At 39.0% G+C, this 23590-nt stretch overlaps 2 protein-coding genes across 3 annotated transcripts in view; one reads left to right on the top strand and one right to left on the bottom strand.

Moving 5' to 3' along the window:
- NME7 (NME/NM23 family member 7) overlaps nt 1-10817 on the top strand; it is a 131998-nt gene extending 121181 nt beyond the window's left edge. For both annotated transcript variants that reach the window (XM_075196362.1, XM_075196363.1), the window contains 2 exons: nt 2753-2860; nt 10609-10817. In XM_075196362.1, the coding sequence (XP_075052463.1) occupies nt 2753-2860; nt 10609-10641 (141 nt within the window). In that variant the 3' untranslated portion in view covers nt 10642-10817. The remainder of the gene's footprint in view (nt 1-2752; nt 2861-10608) is intronic.
- Nucleotides 10663-20985, bottom strand: ATP1B1 (ATPase Na+/K+ transporting subunit beta 1). Its single transcript, XM_075196366.1, has 6 exons — nt 20557-20985; nt 17773-17901; nt 13670-13825; nt 12846-13030; nt 12673-12753; nt 10663-12007 (listed from the first exon to the last, which is right to left on the bottom strand). Exons 1-6 carry the CDS (start codon nt 20654-20656, stop codon nt 11741-11743), a joined length of 918 nt encoding a protein of 305 aa, XP_075052467.1. The 5' UTR covers nt 20657-20985; the 3' UTR covers nt 10663-11740.
- Nucleotides 20986-23590: the final 2605 nt, after the last annotated feature.

Genomic DNA, 23590 nt, shown 5'->3' with positions numbered 1-23590 from the left:
GTATGTAATTTGTTTCTTCTATGATCACCTAATTGTGCAGTGCTGTGTTATATGTCAGCACGTTCTAAATATAGGATAATAATGACACCTCCAGTAATACAAGAAGACTAAACAATACCACAAGTCAACTTTTACTTTCTTGACAGAGTACAGAAACTTGTCCTATATTTTGTGCTTCTTATATAGTAACTTGTACTCTTGAAAAGTTGCAGTATTTTGCAAAGTACAGTAGGACTACGCTATTCCCTATGTAATCTGTATTCCTGAAATATTTGGTAAATCAAGTTTCATAGCCAGTGCTGGAACAGGGAGAGCTATTGCTCCCCCTAACACAATTGTAGTTAAGATTGGCCTGTTGTCCCAGGAGTTTTATTCCACTATTCAAAACAACTTGCTCCTATTTTTTACCCTTTGCTCCCCCTCATCTCAAAACCTTTTTACACCTCTGGAATGAAGCCCCCCCACCAACTAATAACCGTGAGTGCCCACCACTTATACCTCTGCAATTACTGAAGGTGATGTTCCCCTGACAGAGGGTTTGAGGCAATTGCTGCTGCCGCTGCATGCTGACAGACAACATTATGGACAGATAAATAATATCCTTCAAGGTTTGTTTGCACAATGTATTTCTTAATAGGTCTTACAACATCCAAGTAATGTACGTCACATCTTCTGTTTCTTCTGTGTGCAGTTTGAGCATAAGAACATGATTACTTCCTGGTGTAAATACATATTATTTAAGATTTTGGCCAGAATCCAGGTCTCCTGATTTTCATTTAGTATTATATTGAGGACTACGTGGCAGAAGAATACCCTAGAATAATGCAGTTGGTACATTCAAATGTTTAGATTAATTTAGATCCTTATTTGTTACCAAGCTTTTCTTTATCTAAAAATAAGCTCATTATATTTTATGTAGACACTACAGTCATGGCCAAAAGTTTTGAGAATGACACAAATATTGGTTTTCACAAAGTTTACTGCTTCAGTGTTTTTAGACCTTTTTTTGAGATGCTGCTATGGTATACTGAAGTAAAATTACAAGCATTTCATATGTGTCAAAGCTTTTATTAACAATTACATTACGTTTATGCACAAAGTCAATATTTGTTGTGTTGACCCTTCTTTTTGAAGACCTCTGCAATTCGCCCTGGTATGCTGTCAATCAACTTCTGGGCGACATACTGACCGATGGCCTTCCATTGTTGCCTAATCAATGCCTGGAGTTTGTCAGAATTTGTGGGTTTTTGTTTGTCATCCCTTCTGTTGAGGATTGACCACAAGTTCTCAATGGGTTTAAGGTCTGGGGAATTTCCTGGCCATGGACCCAAAATTTCAATGTTTTGATCCCCGAGCCACTTAGCTATCACTTTTGCCTTATGGCAAGGTGCACCATCATGCTGGAAAAGGCATTGTTCGTTATCAAAGTGTTCTTGGATGGTTGGGAGAAATTGCTCTTGGAGGATGTTTTGGTACCATTCATTCTTCATAGTTGTGTTCTTAGGGAAAATTGAGAGTGAGCCCACTCCCTTGGCTGAGAAACAAGCCCACACATGAATGGTCTCAGGATGCTTTACTGTTGGCATGACACAGGACTGATGTTAGCGCTCACCTTTCCTTCTCCAGACAAGTATTTTTCCAGATGCCTCAAGCAATCTGAAAGGGGATTCATCAGAGAAAATGACTTTACCCCAGTCCTCAGCAGTCCAATCCCTGTACCTTTTGCAGAATATCAATCTGTCCCTGATGTTTTTCCTGGACTGAAGTGGCTTTTTTGCTGGCCTTCTTGACACCAGACCATCCTCCAAAAGTCTTCGCCTCACTGTGCGTGCTGATGCACTCACACCTGCTTGCTGCTATTCCTGAGCAACCTCTGCACTGGTGGCGCCCCGATCCCGCAGCTGAATCAATTTTAGGAGATGGTCCTGTCGTTTGCTGGACGTTCTTGGGCGCCCTGAAGCCTTCTTTACAACTATTAAGCCTCTCTCCTTGAAGTTATTGATAATCCGATAAATGGTTGATTTAGGTGCAATCTTACTAGCAGCAATATCCTTTCTTGTGAAGCCCCTTTTGTGCAAAGCAGTGATGTTTTTCTTGCAGGTAACCATGGTTAAAAAAGGAAGAAGAATGATTTCAAGCACCACCCTCCTTTTAAATCTTCCAGTCTGTTATTCCAACTCAATCAGCATGACAGAATGATCTCCAGCCTTGTCCTCATCAACACTCTCACCTGTGTTAACGAGAGAATCACTGACCTGATGTCAGCTGGTCCTTTTATGGCAGGGCTGAAATACAGTGGAAATGTTGTTTTGGGGATAAAGTTAATTGTGATGGCAAAGAGGGACTTTGAAATTATTTACAATTCATCTGATCACTCTTCATGACATTCTGGATTATATGCAAACTGCCATCATAAACACTGAGGCAACAGACTTTGTGAAAAATAATATTTGTGTAATTCTCAAAACTTTTGGCCATGACTGTATATCTCAAATGTGTATATACGCGTGATTGTGAGCGTATGTGGATAAATTGGAAATAGATATAGCAATATACAGCAACCAATTAGATTCCTGAGTGAAACAAACTGACAAACAATTAAACATGAGTCTGCACATTTCACTAAGTTGATTTTTACTTAACCATACATCACTATCCTCTATACTACATTGCTTTATTTTGAGTAAGAGATATGGTGTCCACCATTGCATATTTAACTTTACCTCTATATATTTATTTGATCTCTTTATAGGAAATAGCCCGTCATCTACGACCTAACACCCTTCGTGCTCAGTTTGGGAAAACAAAAGTAAAAAATGCCGTCCATTGTACTGACCTTCCAGAAGATGCAGTACTAGAGGTAATATTATACTGTTATATAATTTTTACGGTGGCCACAATTCCACATGGATGAGCATTGTGAGAATTGTGTCTGAGCATAAAGGACAGTACACCTAAAATACAAGTTGCTTTTAATAAGTTAAAAAGAAGAGCAACAGATAGCATTCACAAATTAGAACCGAAGCTTCATTTTGTCTTAGTATATTATATAAATTTCACACACCTTCAGTGTAAATTACTTAAGTCTGCGGTAGGAGTAGTGTAACGTCAGCGTTTTAACCTCATAGTGTTTTTCTTCTACTGATCACTAAACTCAAAACCTATCATGTTTTATTCCAAAACTCCATACCTTATAATGTAGCTACTCTTGCCTCCTCTCCCCTGTACAACTCTCGAAAGCATGCAGCTTTTATTATTGCACTGCAGGATGCTATCAGAGTAGTCCTCTCTACATCGCCCCTTTTAATTTAAAAACCAAACAAGCTACTCATTTTAACCTGTCATTTGAGCATGCACTCAACGGGCTCCTCTTACCATGGAGTAACACTGTTACCCCCAGAAGGGAAGAGGTAGGAATTGGTAATTTATTACAGGGGGTGAAATTAAAAACAAACAAACATATACTTTAGAGTTAACCAGTTATTTAAAAAAAATGCAGTGGTCATTAATCATAACCAACTTGACTCCTTACGTTTCATTACACTCTAAAAATGGAACTAAAGTGAACTGTATTGATGAGAAAGTCAACAGCTCTGTTTACTCTGAAGTTGTTTACCAAGAATGTCATTTATGAAGCACAAAACAGCCCCAATTTGCACCGGTGTGTTTAGATATCCGGCAAATGGCCTAGGATTGCAGACCAAGATGGTGAGGTTTGCAGAGAAGCAAAACCAAGGTGCTTCATAAATAAAAGTCCTGAGTATTGATATTTTTGTGACAGTTCCAGTACCAGTGACAAATCAATAATTAAACTGCCATTAATGAGTACTACTAGTGCAGTTCTCCCTTCTGTACATGATATTATATTTTTCATAGCTAAACATAAAACAGTATAATAATCCTTGAGTTCTTACATGCTAGGGATGTACTTCCACCAATAGAAACACTAACATAAATCAAAGAATACTATTACTACTACTATAGTATATTATAATTTATACATGTTAAGTACAGTGGGTGGTAAACTGTTCTAGTCCTATAGGTACCTGTAAAAGAGGAGGTATCACAGATAAACAACTATTCAGATACTATTTTCCAGTATATATTGTTAAGGGCAGAGTAGCATGAGATCCTCAATTGCTAGAACCGCTTTGTGAGATGTTCACCTTTAGCAGCCCCCTTTCCGAGGAACTTGTTACGTTACACAGTATTCTGTTGCCCCCAAGACTTAGGCTCGGGTAGTAGCAGCTGTTGATCTAGCACCTGCCCAGAGGAGAGGACAGAACACAGTAGGGAGTGATGAGCAGCCAGGTTATATTAGCAGAACTCTGAGCCAGACAGGCAAGGGTTAATGGTGAGTAGTCTGGCACTTGTCTTATGGAGTGGACAGCTTACGGTAACAGATACGGAGCAACGAGAATGTATTTGGCAGAACTCAGAGTCAGACAGACAGAGATCAGGAGTAGAGAAGACAGCTAAATCCTTTAAACAAGCCAGGGGTCAAGGCAGGTAGAGATAGGAGCGCAAATCCATTTAACAAAGCTAAGACTCAGGAGTGGATAAGACAGCTATACTGTCTTATCACCACCACAGCTGCATTTTAGGCTCTAGCTAAGGGCGGCCTGTTTCTGCATAGGTGCACAATTAGCCTGCCCTTATTACCTAAATACGTCCTATCCAGAACAGTAAAGACCTAAGTGAATTTAAGAAACTGGTGCAGAGTAGGTAACATAAAATTAAGTTTGTGTTATTAGTTTTTTAAGACATTTGGACAATTTGTTCTTCATTGATTTCATTTATTCTTGTTCTTTGTCACTGTGTCTATGCAATCATTGTGTTATATATTTATGTTTTGTATATTGTACTGCTCTTTTGACAAAAATTTGAAAATTCTATAAATAAAGTGACTTAAAAAAAAATGAAGTTTGTGCAGGGGGTTAACCAGACAGTCATAAGACTGGTATCTGCTACCCAAGAGCAATCTATTTAACTATTCTTTTTACAATTTTCTGTATTATTTTATTGTAAATACTGTTATTGTTTTTATGGTCTACATTAGAATTAGTAGATCTCTTACAAAAGTGATCTAATACTCACTGACTTGCCAGCTTATATTAGATCACTAATTACAAGTGCCCACCTATTTGCACACACAAAGGAGGCTTGGATTGGGTCTCATCTACCATAATTTGTCCCACTATCCTAGTTTACATATTTGATAACAAATTAACATCTAAAATGTATTCCCTATATTTTTTAAATAAATTGGGCATTTTAGAGAAGGTTAGTTGTATTATCTGAGAAGCTATGGACGTTCTCTGCCTTAGGCTTGTACCATTCCATTGGGATTATTTCTAAGAATATCTGCTTCCTTTTTCTTTACATTGCTTTCAAGGGTACTGTATCCTTGTAGTCTTAGTGTGAAAGATTAATTTCAGTACACTAGCGTGATTAACTGTGCTTGTAACCAGTTTGTGTTAACTCCGCAAAGAAAAATAATCCTATTGTACAAGATCTATTTTGAGACCTAATAAATGACTTTTCATTGCTGCAAGATGTGTGCATATAACGAATAAGTATATCCTGTCAGTCATAATCATGACATCGTATACAGTTCAGTTAATGCTCACAGTTCAGGTGAATTGTGAAAGCTTTGGTCCTAATACTGCAATTCTTGGAGTTTGATGACAGAAGAAGGAGCGCAGAAATGCCTAACCATAACACATTCAGTTAAGGAAGAGGGGTTGTGGTGAGCGCTCCCTACTGAGGCGTAGTGTAGGCAGCCTGGGGGATAAGATAAGGGAAGTTCCAACCCTTAAGGTATAGACAGTAGATCAAAGCAATGTCCCCTTGGCGCACAGTGTATACACTTATTACTAAATAAATGTCTTTTATTGCTCAAAAATTCAAACGTTTGATATAACAATAAAAACAAATTGCAGTATAGGTTGCAACCTTGCAAACACAAAGTATCACTGATTACATAAATACATTTGCAATAAGGTGTACATGGATAAGTAAAATGTAAAACAAGTTACAGTGGGCTAGGCTAGTAGCCTTCACACACCCATATGTAACTGCATAATAAGAGTTCAGTATGAGTCCCAATGGTGAACCCTCTTAGGCACCAGGTATCAATGTCCCAATGGTAAAAACGATAAGATGTAGCTCCCAACGGAGTCCAGGGTTACACGGGTGCTAGAGGGTATAAGGCAATTCCAGCGGGTCTCAATGGTATGTTTAGTCCAAAAATGTAGGCCCAAATATCGGTATTGATAGTCCAAAGACTGAGGAGTCTCAGACACATATTAAGCGTTTCCTTATACACCGCCGCATGCGCATGCGCAGAACTGACCTAGCCGCGGCCGCGACTGTGGCACACATCGAGGATCCCAGCTGCAGCTACACTCAACAAGGCAGCCTCCGGGAAGAGCACATCAGCCCTGGATAGGGTAAGTGAGTGTCCATAGCATCCTGACCCACGGGCTGGACCTTTGGACTTATCTCCCCGCTATGATTTTAGTGGATGTTATCGGAAACCCGCAGCATTTATCGAGATAGTAGCCAGACTGCTCTTATGAGTTAATAGTCTTTGGACTATCAATAGCAGTGTTACCTCTATAAGTGCAGCGATTGTACAGACACAGCACTTATCTGCTAGACCCCACAGCAGTTATCTGATAGACCCCCCACTGTGTTTCAGAATTTATGCCTATCGGGACCATCCTCAAAAGGTCTAATCTCAACGCTATACAATGCCCTACTCCCCACCTCCACGGAGACCAAGGATCGTTTTCACAGTGGGAGGCAGATTTGGGAACATCCCTAGATCCAGAAGAATGGTCGGACATCTATGAGTGGACAGCACATTGCTCCATAAATGTCCATACCAAATCAAACGCCAATAAATTGCTGCATAGATGGTATTATGTTCCCTCTAGGCTTCACATTATATACCCTCAAACAAGTCCAACATGTTGGAGAGACTGTGGCCATACAGGCACCTTCATACACACATGGTGGGACTGTCCCAAACTGCGCCCGTTCTGGACAAAAGTTCTCGCATTAGCAACGGCTGTCCTCGATACTCCTGTGCCTTCCGATACTAAGCATGTATTATTGCCTATACCTCTCCCAGACCTTCCAACACATACCCATAAGCTTCTTCGGCATATAATCAGCGCAGCTACCTGTCAAATAGCTGCCCACTGGAAGAACCCCATTCCTCCAACGCTCCAAATGGTCTGTGGTCGGATCTGGCACACTTATCAGATGGAACACATCACCAGCGTGCTTAGGGGCTCCTCCGTGTCCTTCAACAAAGTCTGGTCTCCTTGGGCTTCGTATTGTAACCAACCTCTGCTCCAATTTTAGTCAAACCCTATCTATTACTAGAAATATCAGATTGAACTATTATCTTCTGCTAAAAATATAAATTCATGAATTCCTCCTTCCTTCCCCTAATCCTCCCAATCTGTTCTCTCTCCTTCCCCCTTTTTTGCCCTGTCCCTCCCCCCTACCCCCCTCTTCTTCCTCTTTTCCCCCTTATTTGTATAATTTAAAACAAAATAACATCTTCATGGAACCATGTTCATATGAAGCTAAACTTGTTTTGTAAAAGCTATGTGAGAGTGCTATACACACTGTTAAATTTGTATGTGCATTTGTCATCTCACTAATGTACCTTTCAAGAGTTTTATATTTTGTAATGCTGTTCAAGATAAGATGTTACTAATAAAATGTATTTAAAAAAACAAAAACAAAACTATAACACCACTATTTGATTTCTTGCTGTCCACTAGCCCTATGAGCTGACATTCTCCATGTTTCATAATAGAAGTGGATAGTACACATTAAGAAAGCAAAGCTAAACAGTAATGCTGAATTCTTTGTGGTACCATGTCTGTGTTTGTATGCTGTATGACGTATCACATATTTAAAACATAGTATAAAGAGCAGGAAATCATGTTTTCCTTTGTCTTCCATGCACATTTCAGACATGAGTGAACCACATGAAAAAATATAACGGCATGATTTGCTGCCTAACTTTTAAGGTCCTGCCACAGCATCTTAACGGGGTTGATGTCTGGACTTTGACTTGGCCATTTCAAACCTCTGATTCTTTTTTCTTACAGCCGTCAGGTGTAGATTTGTTTGTGTGTTTAGATCATTGTCCTGTAGCATGGACCAAGCTTCAATTGTCAGACAAATGACACTACACTATCCCAGGATAGTGTAGTTAAGAGTTCATGATGGACTTCGTTCATTTACCGCCACTTTAAGGACAATCCAGATCCTCTGACTGCAAAGCAACCCCAAATCACCAACATCCTTGATGTTTGGTGTTCGCCAAACATGGCATTAAGATCGAACCACTTTAGTCTCATCTATTCAGAGGACATTGTTCCAGAAGTCAGGTATGCAGATGCAGCTTTGCAAACCTAACTCATATTTTTTAGGGAGAGAAGGGGCTACCTGGCTACCATTCTGTAAATGCCGTCATTGTACCATATCGACAGAGGCCGGTAAATCCCTGGATGCGTTCATTGCGATTTCTCAGGGTTTCTTATCGGCTGAGCTTCGGGTAAATTTGCTCAAATGCCCACACCAGGAAAGAATGCGACTGTCTCAATTGTTCTCCTTTTGTAAATCTTTCTCACGGTAGAATGTTGGAAATGACTGTATAACCTTTTCCAGACTGATGAGCAGAAACAATTGCTTCTCATTGCTAATGCCTTTCTCCTTGGCATTAAAATTAACCTGAATTCTCCAGTCTGAAACTGCCACATGCTCTGCTTTTCTATGGAGGTATTAACTACTTCATGATCAAAAAATGAAGTGCACTTGCTTAGCAGCGTCTGGCTCAAATTATAGTTATTGCAATGGAAGCAGGAAGGATGCATTTACTTTTTCACACATGGCGTCTTCATGTTGGCTTATTTTCTGATGAATAAATAATGGCAATGACTAAATTGTTAATTATGCTCCGATATATAAAAAGAAAGTGTACTTTCTTTTTTACATGACTAAATATTCTATACCCTGCTTTCCCACTATTTCCATGTTCCCTGGGGGCATTACAACAAGGAACTAAACTGGAGATAAAAGTGGTGGAATTTAAAATGTGGACAGATTCAGCGTTGGGAGGGAGCATGTCCTAACTCAAGTCTAAAGTGCATTGTAAATTTAAAGCTATCCAGTATTTGTGTGTCTCATGGCAAAAGAGCTCTGTATTCAACCTGCATGTACAAAAATAATGGTGCACCATTTACATTGCAAAATAGTGTGTCCAGGGATATTTTTGCTTTGCATTGCTCCTAATTCTAAATGAGGCCCAATATGTATGGATGATCTATAAATGTTAATAAATAATAACCATATATGCTTATTTATGTCTGTGCATATTTATATAAATGAGCATGCAAGATTTTTATTTCAATAAATAGAATAACGCCTTTTATATAAAATGCTATTATAAGACACCTTGTAGCTTGGTACCCTGTATAAAACTACATGACCTCTCCTTTTTTATGGTCATAGAACTCCTTATTTACGAACTTAATTATATTTTACCATAGTGGGTACATTATTCCCACTCTAGTAAACAAGTAACATTAATATTTGCCTAGACACTATTATGATATGTATAAATCATGCTTAGAATCTAATAATTGTTTATAAATAAAGTATTACACCAGGAAGAAATTGTAAGTGACCTCTCATTATGTATGTCCTGGATAACTCCGATACAATTGTGATCTGGTTACAGACTGGAGGCTTTAAGCATTCCTATAGGTTTTTTTTAAACCTGAGTGACAGACGTTTTGAAGGATCTTCAATAGGTGGCAGATTTTTGATACTCTAGTAGGTTGTTCCAGAAATGAGGAGCATTAGCAGGCTTCTGGAAGTAGATCTTAGCTGATAAGTGTTAATAAGTGGCAAGTCTGTTTAGGTATTTGGGTAACTTAACCAGAAACTTTTGATGAACAGGGAAAGTGTACTGTATGACTTGACTCCAAGGACAGCCAATCTATGTCTGAAAACATGTCAGTGATGGGTTTTGTAGTTAAACAAAACTGAACTGCAGAATGATTTTGTAAATTGTATCAAGTTTGTCAATGTGAATATGAGGGGCTGTGCCAAAAATACATTCCCATAGTGTTAATAGGAATGCTTTTTCAGTAGACTTCCATTTTGTTGAGTCACAATGCATGGACACCCATGTGACAAAGATTACTCAAGTCATTAAGTCTATTCATCTACTTCCTCTTGAGGGACAAAGATTGGAAAAAAACTATGTCACAATAGTGTGGTTATAAGTATAAGAGTGGTGACATCAATCTCCTACTTTCACTCAACTTGGTGGATTATAATATACATGTTTATAATCACAAAGAATAGTCAGTATAGAGCAGGCCTGTCCAACCAGTGGGCCTCCAGATGTTGTGAAACTACAAGTCCCAGCATACCCTTCTAGCTATCAACAGGTTGTCTACTGGCAAAGCATGCTGGGGCTTGTAGTTTCACAACACCTGGAGGGCCGCAGGTTGGACAGGCCTGGTATAGAGCTTACATTTTCACTTAAATGTTTTTTCTCCTGTTTCCTAGGTACAATATTTCTTCAAAATTCTAGACAACTAAAAAGAACGAGAGGACCAATAATGGATTTATTCATTTTATTGTCTGATGTTTTGACTGATAGAGCACTGTACTCCTCGCAGATATTACAGATGTTCAAACAATGTGCGCACAGTTGACATGTAATACATCCTATGGGATACTGCATTGCATTTTTAAAATAAAGATTTATTTTTCAACACGTGACTTTGGTTTATTTCATACATTACTTTTCTTGAAGAAAAATAAAATTGTACAACTGCATAAATATAAAATTCTTCCACCATGAAAATGGATAAAACATTTGTAAAGACACAGCACCAAACTGCGATGCTTCCTGAAAAAAAAAAATATATATATACCTCAAAACAATTAGCCATACTCCTGGCAAAAGTGACAGTCAGACCCAGGCCTCAACACACCTTCATAAAACGCACATAAGAAATAAGGGGGGGAGGATTAATTATAAAAGCATTAAAGTACAAAGCACAGCACAACCCATTACCAATTGCATTTACGTGAAGCTAAAGAACAGAAAAGAGAAAAAAAAAAAAAAAAAAGGCCCCTCCCCCTTATCTAAATAAAATTAAATCAATGCCATTGTAAAATGGCTTTATGGAGTGCTATTAAATATTCTTTTTGGTTGGCCATCACTTGTTTAAAAGTAGAAACAAAACTACCATGCCAGTTTTATTCCCATTATAGAGTATTTACACCTTGACCTGCAAACCTGCCTGCTCACAGAAGGAACATAGTACAACAAAACATGGATTGGCGGAAATTATAGTTTGCACATATGCTACTGTACAAGTACACAAAAATACACAAATGTAGCAATATTCTGGGGCCAGACACTGCTTACTACATTTTGATTATGGAATCAATTTACAGCATAATGGGCATGTCCCAAGGTTCAAGTCATTTATTAGTTCTCATTTACAGTATAATAAATACTTGTTACTATTGCTACACCTTGATTTTACATTCTAACCCTAATAAATGCAGAAAGCTTGTGTAAAGCATATATATTTAGTGTAGGTCCCATACATGACAGTTTGTTCAAGACTAAAGGTTTTTCTGGATTTTTTTTTAGATTATGGTATTACACAGGTTGTGCCTGTGATCAGCTACTCTTTATATCAAACTTTACATCAAAGCGTCCCTGAAAGCGGTCTTTTTCGCTGTAGCCAATGTTCTCCCCGTATGCCATGCATTCAATACGAACTTCAGTATCGATGGAAATGTTGGTGAATTGCACGGCAATTAGGGGTTGTAGATACTCAGGTTGTAGCAGCTGTCCATAGTAAGGGTAGTAGTTCAAGGGAAATCCACCATATCCGCCCATTCCATAGTAGTTCACCTCTTTAATTTTAGGGTTGTCTTCCTCTTTCTGTAACAAAAAAAAAAAAAATTGTAGAAATTGATGAATTGTTATATTGATAGGTATTTACCAACAGACATTTTGTTTATGTTTCAATTATTGGCAGTCACATGTTTGCCCAATAACCCTGGTTTCTAGTGATGGTGTCAACATTTTGATGTATAAATGTGCCATGAACATATACAGTGGTTGTCAGACCTGGGCAACTCTCAAGTGTATTAACATTGTGGTAACTGTATTCACATATGATACTTGACACGAGCAAGATCATGCCCAGCCCAAACAATAACTAGCATCAAGATCTCCCACTGACATTTCTCCGGCATGAGGTATATGCTACATATGTGAAACATAGAACTGCTACACCTGGCCAATCCTGTTGGAATTGTGCGACAATGTTAATCCATGATATTGTCATTTTAACGGATTAAACTGGTAGCCATACATTGAGTCTTCAAGAACTGTCACCCTCCTTGCACCACCATTGTTTTTTTTCGTTTTTAAACTGTCTGATTTTGTGGCTTCACTGCGCTCTCCAAGTTTGTGGGCGTTTTACAGACAATTGTTATGCTTTTTTATTTTTTTTTGGGGGGGGGGGGGGGGGGGGGGGGGGGGAGAGGATATTATTACATTTTAGTGTGATGGGAAAAGATTGACTGATCAGATGATCTTACCTTTCCTTTACAGAAGATGGGAATGATGTACTGGTTGTAAACTGCTCCTTGGATTTCAGGAAATGATGCATTTTGTGGAGGCTGCAATAGTTAGATTAAGAGTTTGTTAAATGTTAGGATATGTCAATGTCCAAGATATGAAGGTTTCCATATGAGCTTGCCAAGGGTCTTACCTTTGGTTTGTATCCCAGGATTCGGTTAAGTTTTACAATTACACAAGGCTTGCCATCTTTAAAGCCAAAGGATGGATCTTGTAGGCCAGAGCAGTTTCCAAGCCATTCCCGCTTAAATATACAGGATCTTTTCTTGCCATCATTTACACCTATTGCTCCTTGCTCAAAGTATGGTCCAGGATTCTCTAGAAAATGGTAAATTATTTTAGCACGTGCTGTACAAGGGATAACCAAGTAATTCTGTGACCGAGTGTCTGGATCTTAGATAATTTTTGAACTACAAATTAATGACATTCGTAGGGGGGAAATATTCAAAAGTATTTTACCATTACTATGGTAATTTTAACTCGGCTGGTGTTGAAATTACCATATTAACGGTAAATATGCGCACTATTACCATAATATCGGTAATGGTGCGCAGCCTGCATAACTTTTTACAGTAACGTGGCCGATTGAATTCCCCCCCCCCCAATAGAGTAAGTTACTACAAACTGAGTAAAGAGGCCTCGGATTGTTCATGTCCACCAAGTAGGGCCGTGGTGGGAACACATCCTGCCAGTGAGAGCTTTCAACAGAAAACCTTAAAACACCCAAAGTTTAAAAACACCTTCAGTAACTTCTATTAATGCTGCTCTAGACCAGTCTAGCCAACCTTCCAATAAGCAACATTTTACGGGTATAATCATTCTTAAAATCAGTCACTTTGACTGGATCATTAAAAGTTTGGGAAACTTTTTATGTTTTGGTGTCTTAGATATACATCTCAAGCCATCATGCTTTGACAGCTGTTACATATGACAAAAAAAAAAAATTGTAATACTCACCACCACAGTCTTTAAAAGTCAGCTGGTCTTGTTGTTTGGTGCTGTTATACTTGTCTAAAAATTTAGAAATGCTATTTACATATCCTGCATATGTAGATGGGTCAGTCAGTGTATAGCCTATCTCGGTTTTAATTGCTTTGGGCACCTGGGTCAATCCTTAAATACAAAAAGAAACATAAATCATTGTCATTATTTAGCTCAGTAAATGACATGTCATGCTTATTGCAGCATTCCAGCGATTTAATATGTTATGGAGGGTTACTACATACAGATACACACAAAACAAATTAATGCTCAGCTTATTCTGTTCACAGATTAGTGGAACATTTGCTTGTTGCAGTTGTGTATGTTATTACCAAGTTACCAAGAGCACCGGGAACCAATTTGCTTTTGTACAGTTTACATTTTTTATTTTTTTTTAAAAAAGGCCATGTATTTGTCCATAAGACAAATACATTTGTTGAAATCTACATTAACCAATTAGATAAGAGTTTGTATTAGTCTGACATATTAAACTGATTAAAATTACAATCCCTACAAAGAATTGCTTACCATGCCAAATATGAAAAATCTTAAACGGTATACACACATACATACATACACACACACACACACACACGTTTAACATGGAGTGTTTGTGTTGTGCAATGTCCCAAAAATCAAGGTTTGTACTAGAATATTGACAGTGGTGCAGGAATACTGCCCGAATAGTCTACATTGGGCACAGTTTAACAGACTTACAAGAAGATGGCAACCATTGATTCTACATCAAAACAAGAATTTTCTGTTATACTAAATATTGGTAATACCACAAGTAACAATATCCCAGGACAACAAAAAAAAACTGATGAGAAACTATGAATCCAGCCAATTGAATTCCAGTCTATAGTGAGTTTTAGTTCTTTGCACTTTACAGCTTTTTCTAGGCTATATCTGAACCTATATGAATAAACATGATATCAATGTTTAATATACCCTATTTTATACAATGAAACTCATAACTTTTGATTAATAGTTTACTTATATGAAATTTATACTAAAACATTGTATGAACTACATGCATAATGTACTGCCGTCAGCCAATATCAATCCAGATGCCCGTTATCTGGAGAGATTTAATACCTTGCTAGAATTAATCTTGGGGACAGGTATTTAGACAACTGCGTCAAAGATTTATCCCAGCAGCATTGCATATTTAACAGAACACTAAAGCATCTTCATTTAACATGGGGTTCATTTTAAAAGTGTGCATCATGATTGTAGAAATGCTGAAAAGAAAAAAAACCAAACCAAAAAACCATTCTGACAGTGAATCATTAACTGTGTCAGAGAGTCAAGGTCCTATGTAGAGAGGGGAAGTAGCAATGATCTCTCCTCCTATGTAATACATTCGTCAGCATAGTAAAGGCATAGAGGAAAAACACTCGCACAAAGCAGAAACGTACTTTCCATTTTAGGTATTAGAGGTTTCACATTCTGCACTTCCAGTATGTTCACTTCAGATAAGACAATCAAATGCTTACACAGTATGTAGAGACATGTGTCACTAATCCTTCAAACATCATGTCCCTAGCACATGCATAAATGAGCAGTGTATAATTATATATAGAAATACATTAATATCAATATTTTCATTGTGTAGACTTTCTTCAATATTGCTCAGCTGAAAAGAAGTGGTTATAGGAAGATGGGAGCTGTATATGTGCAGTGGCTGGACAGAGACTTGCCATTGGCATTAATATAATCTAACCAGACTGTTGAAAAATGTAGAGTGCAATGTCCAAATGATGTCAGTTTAAGGTATACTAGGATTTGTTTATTATTAAAGGTCAATAATTAAAAGCTTATTGTCACGTATCTAGGCAAAAATAAATAAAATGATGCATGTTTATAATAAACTAATGCACTTCAGACAGAAGACTATAGTTACATCAGCCGTCTCTTATTAATAACTCCCATAGATAGATACAATTTATGCACTAATCATTTTATTTGCATAAAATAATTGTACATAAGTTGGAGTAGACCACGAGTTTTTTTTGTTTTGTTTTTTTTCAGCTGTTGTGAAGTCCCATGCGCAGCAAGCAATAGGCTGGTAGTTTAAAGACTGCTAGAAAGCTACTCGTTGCCTACTGTCCATATGCAGAGAATGTGTCTGTAGGCATACTGGGCCTCGTGGAGTTGGACATACGCCTACTTGCACAGTGTATAATCCGCAAAAGTGTACTGCACATGCAAACAACTGCGTGCGGCTTGTTTTGTGAGCATCTGACACATGAGTCTGCTTGCGACTGGAGAGGAGGAAGGGGCGGTGTAACGTATGCGGAGTACAGTAAGGTGAATAGATGCAGAGCTACACAGAAATGCATCTATGCCTGTCAGTAGCCGTTTCGATTGCATGTGCTGGGGCAGGTACCAATACTCAATGATGATGATAGGTCACCTGCACTAGCTAACCGCTTCCCATTGCAGATTCACCTCTCAAGCGGATTGGTGCTCTCTTCATTGATCTTGCATATTTTATATAATTTTGTGAGTATATTTTAACAAGAGGTTTTATTTATTTTTAAAAGTTATACATGACGAAAGTTATACCTGCTGTGTTTGAGGGTTTTTTTTTTTAAAATAATTTTATCCAGACCCAATAGGAAATGTGTATTTCGCTATCAAAAAATAAGTTTATATCTGATAGAAAGGGTATCAGATGTATGCCTGGCATAAACCTGGTGCAAAGCTGAATGCATATAGCGATTGGCCCAACTTTATATAGTCACACAATTGCCCTTGTTTTATGAAGGGATTTTACGTCTATGTATTTTTAACTGCAAATGCGTTCAAACCCACTAGCTTAATAAACGTAGGTTTCTCTCCAAGATTGGTTTCCATAAATGCTGTAAGCCTTAGCTGTATAATGGAGCTGTGAAAGGAGATAATCAGTGACTGCGTGTTTGCGTGGGTTTCCTCTGGGTGCTCCGGTTTCCTCCCACACAATACTGGTAGGTTAATTGGCTGCTAACAAATTGACGTGTGTGTGTGTGTGTTAGGGAATTTAGACTAAGCTCCAATGGGGCAGGGACTGAAGTGAATGAGTTCTCTGTACAGCGCTGTGGAATTAGTGGTGCTATATAAATAAATGGTGATGATGATGAATATCTCAGACTAATCCTTTTAGTGTATTATTTTACTACCCGAGATAAAAGTCCAGTTTAGTTGGATGGGTTGGTACATAGAAACCAAAGTCTCCACCTACTATAGGGCCTGATTTCTATACTATTATAGGCTGGACACATTAATATGCAATTATATGTGAATGTAGCCATTAGAGATGGAGTATCATTTTTTTTAAGCCAACAGCGAGATTGAGAGCATTGTGTGTCCATCACGCCTTTTGTTCTGCACCCCACCATGCTAACACTGAAATTGAACTGAGAGGGTAATAAGATGCCCACTACCATTTTTATGGTGATCAGGTCACACCATTAACCTAAAAGAAGCATGTTCCATCATGTGCTATAACTACATGGGCCCTGGTCATATAACAATGGTAAAAGTAACAGTAGTCATACCAATGTTGCATAAATGAACAAGTGACTGCACTTCATTAGTCACAGCTTCCATAAACTCTGTTACAATATGGCTACACCAAGATGGGCAGTGGTTTCAGGATTTTACAAAAAATGTCAAAGTGCTTCCCATATAATAATAATAATAATAATAATAATAATAATAATAATAAATATTATTAATAAAAGAAAAAGTAAAATAAATACCAGTCTAGACACAGCATATGCTTACAAACACCATTTAAAAGGTTTGAACAAAAATATCATGCAGAGTTACCCTTTTTATGTGTATATGGCTCTTATATGAATAGCATCATGTATTTAATCTTACATAATAAGATAGTTGATGTTTCTATTTGGAATTACTGTGTATGCAATCCCACTGTGTCTATATAAGAGCCTTGTACAAATAAATGCCAAGTCTCACTTTGTGAGATCTGTTTCCCTAACAGTGTAAATGTCACTGTAATATGTAATGTACTAATTCCTAAATTAACGAGCCCTAAAGGTACATACACTGCAGACATAACATAGAATTACCTGGTGGTGCTACACGATCTTGATACTTTGGTTCATAATCACTGATGGTTAATAGAAGCACTTGAATGGTCCCAATAAATATACCAGCTAGACAGCCATAGAAGATCAAATAGAATACGAGGATTTTAACTGCAGAGAATGGAACAAAATTGCAAATGTCAATTTAGATCATTAAAAGACATTTTCCCATTAATAATAAACCTCAAACACTAATTTTCAAAAAGAAATATTTAGTACAGAAAAAGCACACTATACAACACTACAGTTACAAAGGGTAAATGTATTAAGGTCATTGTAGTCAGGACAAGTTCAACTAACAAAGGTTAATTTGTGACATAAACCAAAGTACAATCTGGCATTTGAAACATTTTCAGGTTTAGCTTGTATGTGGAAACTGAGAAGTGTCTTGACAACACTGCTAAATAACTGCCTGTTGTGTAACATAGCTACAGAGGCCTAGTCACATTGTATTTTTACTAGTGTTAGGAAGTGGCATGTTCATAGTTAAAGTTGGTATCCAGGCAGCATTGAGCAAGTGTCAGTGACGTCAGGGAGATTTGGAAATTTTTTCCACAGCTCAGGCATAGGAGGAGAAAAGCACCATTGCTGCTAAGCAAACATGCTGCCTGTGATTTCTGCCAGGCTTCAGGCGGCTTGTCACTGTCTATTCGAACAGGCAATGTTTTGCATATGGAAACACCGTGTTCTACATAACATAGTACAAAACAACAAGATATCTACTGCAACCTTTCACTAACACATTTAGCATACTGTAAACTAATACAGATAACACAATACCAAAGTCTTAATTATAAGATTTTCCGTCTGCCAACAAGAAACACTCTACACTGAATCCTGGCAAGAACGTCCCATCTGTGCAAAGTTCTCAATTACAATTGTAATGTAGTCAACTACATATCCTTAATTGCTACAGAATTACTTCTATTGTTCAATAAATCCTCAACATACATTTTTGTACAGATTAGAGATGATCTAATGCAAATTATAAGGTTTAATAGAATTCATGGAAGTAGTATGTTTAATGTCATTTGTCTGATAAAAAGCACTGCTGCTCGTACACCAAATTCCATACAAAACAAGAATGTCTGGAATGGCATACTATTAATTTTATGTTAAACAAAAGATAGTTTAATAACATTAGAAATGTCAGCTGTAGGTGTACAAGGACATTGCCCATAGGCATTTTATATGCCTTCTTAAATATAGGCTGCTCCACATTCCAGAAGACTGTACTATTATGTTGCTGTAAGCAACATTGTGTTTAGAATGGTTTCATGTAAAGTATTCCTGTGATAATCAGGGAGCATTCTGCTGTACAATAGATTTAAGAGCCTATCAGACAAGTTTGTCTGACTATTCTAAGCCAAGTTCATCCATAAAAGGAAAAACAACAAAATATATAGACTGTATTGAGACTGAATTTTTCGAAGGTATTTCTCTTATACTAAAAAAAAAAAAAACAAGCACCCCCCCCCCTCCCCCACACACACACACACACACAATAGGTGTTTTTATTTAAAATTGGCAATATATTTCCACAGAAAAGTTAGCAACCCATCATGTGAACATCATAACAAATAAAAATATTAGAACAAGTACATACTGAGAGGACTGGAACCTCTGTCAGTCTGCATCACTACAGGAAATTGTGCTTTGCAATGGCAATGCTATGTACTGCTTCCTAAATGAACAGAGACATTATAATGCTCACAGTGGTGATACCAAACTGAAGTTATGCAAATTGAAATACAGCTTCCATAGCTACCACCATACAAAATAAAATGATATATATTAGCATGAGAGAACAGCACATCAGATTAAAGAGTTTCAAATTCCTGATCCATTGTGAACCTTTGAGGCCCAACTCCAGTTACACCCAGTTGCTAGGATACGACCTTTGGAGGACCTGTTCATTCCTGACTGTTCTTTTCTCCTCCAGCTAGTTAGTGCTATCTAATGTACTAAAGATCATCTGTATAGATCATCATCTTAAATCTACCATGTGAAGATCACCACTCTGCATACACTCAGTGAACACGACAAGCAGAGGGCATTCCCCATGCATCTAACCTGTCACCTTGACTAACCTTGAGGAGTGATGCATACAACTAACCTCTCGGGCCATCACTGATCATAACAAACGTTTCCCAATAAACATGAAGAAGCTCTACATCCTCAACCGATGCTAAAAGCTGTCTATTATTGTAGTCATCACCGCTATCCTCCCGCCCATCCCCCAGCATATACTATTTGCCTTCTGCGTATTTTCCATTGCAAGCTAACAACTGCAATGAGTCCCCCCCCTCCTTGTTAGTTTTGTAGTGGGTGACGATGACACACAGGGCTTTCCACTCCCTCTTGTCTCCGTTCTTATAGATTGGCTACATCGGCGTCCTTCAAAATGACCTCCCCCCCCCCAAAAAAGCACAAGTGAAAGGATGTAGATAAATAGAACGCAAAAGGTATAAAACACAATAAAGGTTTTCATCAGCAATGTTTAAGAACTATAGCTATAGTGCAACCACAAAACCATACATTTAATTACTGAGCGTCACTCCATCAGAGAGATCCGAGATCAGCCATTGTGCCACCATCTAACCACAATATCACGCTCTCTTGGCACAGGACAGACATTACACATCCATATAACCTTGTAGTTGGCCATCTATCCAGCTCAAAGGAGCCTATTTTTTTTATATTTTTTTTTAAATGAGTCTTCAAATAAGCTAATAAAGAAATCATGATAGACTATCTGATACTTACACCAGCTGCCACCTGTTCTGCCCACGAACTCCTTCTTCTCGGGATTCCAGATGAATTTCTTCCAGCCACCATCATTTTCCTTGGCTTTATCCCTTGCCATGTTGTCTGATCTTTGTTCTTCTTTTAGATTGTGCTTATTTTTGTCTAATTCAAACACCCAGGTTTATAAACACTCCCTGTTGTGTAACTTGATCTGTGGCGGTTGCAGCTCTTTCTTCTTGAGACCAATATAGGTGTCTGCTCTTGTAGATCGAGGTGGTGGTTGTGCTGCTTCCTTGTTACGAGCTTGGGAGGTTTGTATTGTACGATCGCTGCAGATCACACAGGGAGGGGGGGGGATAGCAGCAGTAATGGTGTTTCAATGACAAGCTCAGCCTGTGTGTGAGGACGGGAGAAACTTGGACCCGGCGAGGACCTATCTTGCCTTCACTTCCTAATATATCTACCTTCTTTAGTAATAGGCGGGTTCAGTAGTAAAACACGACCAATAAAAGTGTGAAATGGGTAGAAGAGGAGGAGGGCGGGAGGCGGTGCCTCAAAACTGCAGAGCCTAGGACGAGTTAGTGGAGCTGTTTGCAGAAGTGTGTCTGACACTCAGTACTACCGCCCTTGTCCACAGCCGCTGGAGAGAGCTACCTCCAAGGTGGTACAAAGTACATGTCTGATGGCCTGGGCCCAGCCAGTGTCAGAGCAATGGCGAACAGCAGATCACACTGCCAAAGTGAGCCCTGGGCCTGCTCAGTGCCAATGTGCTGCATCACACACTGGCAGCATGGCCGCAGATCGTGTTAGATCAGACATCAGTGGGTTGGGGATAGCACAATAATAAGCGGGAGGGGTCCATGTTTTAGCAGGCAGACAGGGGGTTAATGTGGGTTATTTGCTGTGTCAGGTGGGTACATGGAGTGGAACAGAACACCTCGGGCATGGGTGGCATCACGATGCCAGCACGCACCGTGCCTTCTGCAGCACTCCTGATACAGACTGACGGGGATTCAGATGCGCTGTCTGTGATCTCAGACGCAGCTGGAGGGAACAATGAAGGTCGTGAGGAGAGGAAATCACGCACCTGCCTCAGAGGAGGGAGGGGGAGAGCACAACTTGCAAAATAAAAATGCTGAGCATAAAAGTCAGCTAACTGGAGAATATAATACCAATACTCCAGGGTATTGCTGTAGCTGCAGCTTGTGAGGAGACTGTACTGAGCACCTTATAGCACACACACTACAGTGAGTAAATCAGGTACATTTCCACAGGACAACGCCCAAATCCTGATGCAAGAGATTTGCCCCGAGCAAATAATAATAATGGGCAACTGCTCTATTTCATCACCCCAGACCTAATCCCCTGCAGGTGGATTGTTTTGAAAGGGTGAGAAAATAAATGGCATTAAAAAAAACCCAACAACGTTGTTTTTATAGGACGTAAAAAGCGAGACTGATAAAACGGCTGCGCATCCATTTTAAGTCGTGGTTGGAACATTTAGATGTCTTCACCTATTTGTCCTTCAAGAACTTTTCAAGCATTTCCCTCCCTCCTGTGCCCGCACCACGTCACGTGATGAGTGTTCTAGCGTTAAACTTTAATACAGAGAAACGCCCATAGCTTAAGTACATTTATTACTGTGCATGCTGTACTGGGGATCTGGACTTGTAGCAGTGAGGGGTTAATGTGTGCAGGAACTGGATGCACCCAGTCTGTGACTGGTTTAATAAAGGGTTGGTACAGAAGTAGGCCTTACTGTGCCAACCTAATGTATGCCACATCTGGAGCTCTCTGCAGCTCAGGACCATGCTACATTATTAAACCTAATATGAATGAAAACAGCTTTGCAATCTTCACCTGAAATAACCCAAACGTGTGTAATTGCTTCCATGTAAATTTTGCTAATTTGCTGAAATATGAGAACAAAGTAAAGTACCCGGATTAAAAGTCCTTATTGCATGAAACTAGTGGTTTTATTTATTTGGTATTGTAGTAATCTGCAGCATGATACACCTAGTCTCACAGACATGATATTTAAGGATTACATTTACAATTTAACCACTGGCACCTGGACAAGGAAAGGATAAAGTGACTTGGCCAAGGTCACAAAGAGCTGACCCTGGAATGTCTATGTCTTCAACAGTACTTTACGGTCCCTGCTCTTAATCAATGAAATAATTCCTTCTTTATCTTAACATCAAGGCGCAGGATGGTGATTGAAAGCTGATTCTGTGAAGGTCATGCAATACTACTATATCGCCCTGTCAGGTGGAACCGCTCCAGCATGAGCAGCTTGGATGGTATTTGTCTGCATGCTACTTGAGAGAGTTCATGCACAGACTACCTTATTAATAAAATGAATGGAGGGGTAAATTATCAACATTTATTTATATAACACCAGCAAATTCGTTAGAGTTTTACAATTATGAACATATACAGTAATAAAACAATACTGGGTAATATAGAGCCTGATTATGGATTCTGGCGCCTTAGGCTAATATACCAACAGACCGCTCAGCCATTTAATTACCCCCTTCAAACATTAACACCCCCCTTACAGCCATTTTCATAATCCCCCCTGCAGCTTCCTCCATTATCCCCCACCCCTTACAGGCTCTCCCCCTGCAGCCATATTCTTTACCTTCCCCATCCTGCCATGTTCCTTCCCGAACCCCCCCCCCCCCACAGCCATTGCACCCTCTGCAGCTATTTTCCTTACCTTCCCCCCTGCAGCCATTTTCTTTGCCTCTCCCCCTGCAGATATATTTCTTACCTCCCATCTTTGAAGCAATTTTCCTACCTCACTTTGTGCAGATGTTTTCCTTACCAACCCCTTTTTAGCCATCTGCTTGATGCCTGTTAGCGCGGGGGCAGGGAGCACTTATCCAGTCTTGTAAAATGTTGTAATGTGCGAGAATACCACACTAGGACCAGACTAAGAGAACCGCGGTTGCACTGACACAGGGGCGGATCTAGACATTTGTCCTACCCGGGGCGATCTTAGGGGAGCGCGATTTAGGCCCTGCCCCCTTTCTGACTTCTAAGGCTG

The sequence above is a fragment of the Mixophyes fleayi genome, chromosome 2 (assembly GCF_038048845.1).
Source record: "Mixophyes fleayi isolate aMixFle1 chromosome 2, aMixFle1.hap1, whole genome shotgun sequence".
NCBI classification, from domain to species: domain Eukaryota; kingdom Metazoa; phylum Chordata; class Amphibia; order Anura; family Limnodynastidae; genus Mixophyes; species Mixophyes fleayi.
This window is presented reverse-complemented; position numbering and strand designations above follow the sequence as displayed.

Excerpts from the sequence above, each read along its gene's own strand:
- ATP1B1 (XM_075196366.1), bottom strand. The coding sequence starts at position 20,656 with ATGGCAAGGGATAAAGCCAAGGAAAATGATGGTGGCTGGAAGAAATTC. Across the intron at positions 17,902-20,556 it reads CAGAACAGGTGGCAGCTGGT|TTAAAATCCTCGTATTCTAT; the intron begins GTAAGTATCAGA and ends CATTCTCTGCAG. Across the intron at positions 13,031-13,669 it reads GACTTTTAAAGACTGTGGTG|AGAATCCTGGACCATACTTT; the intron begins GTGAGTATTACA and ends ACCATTTTCTAG.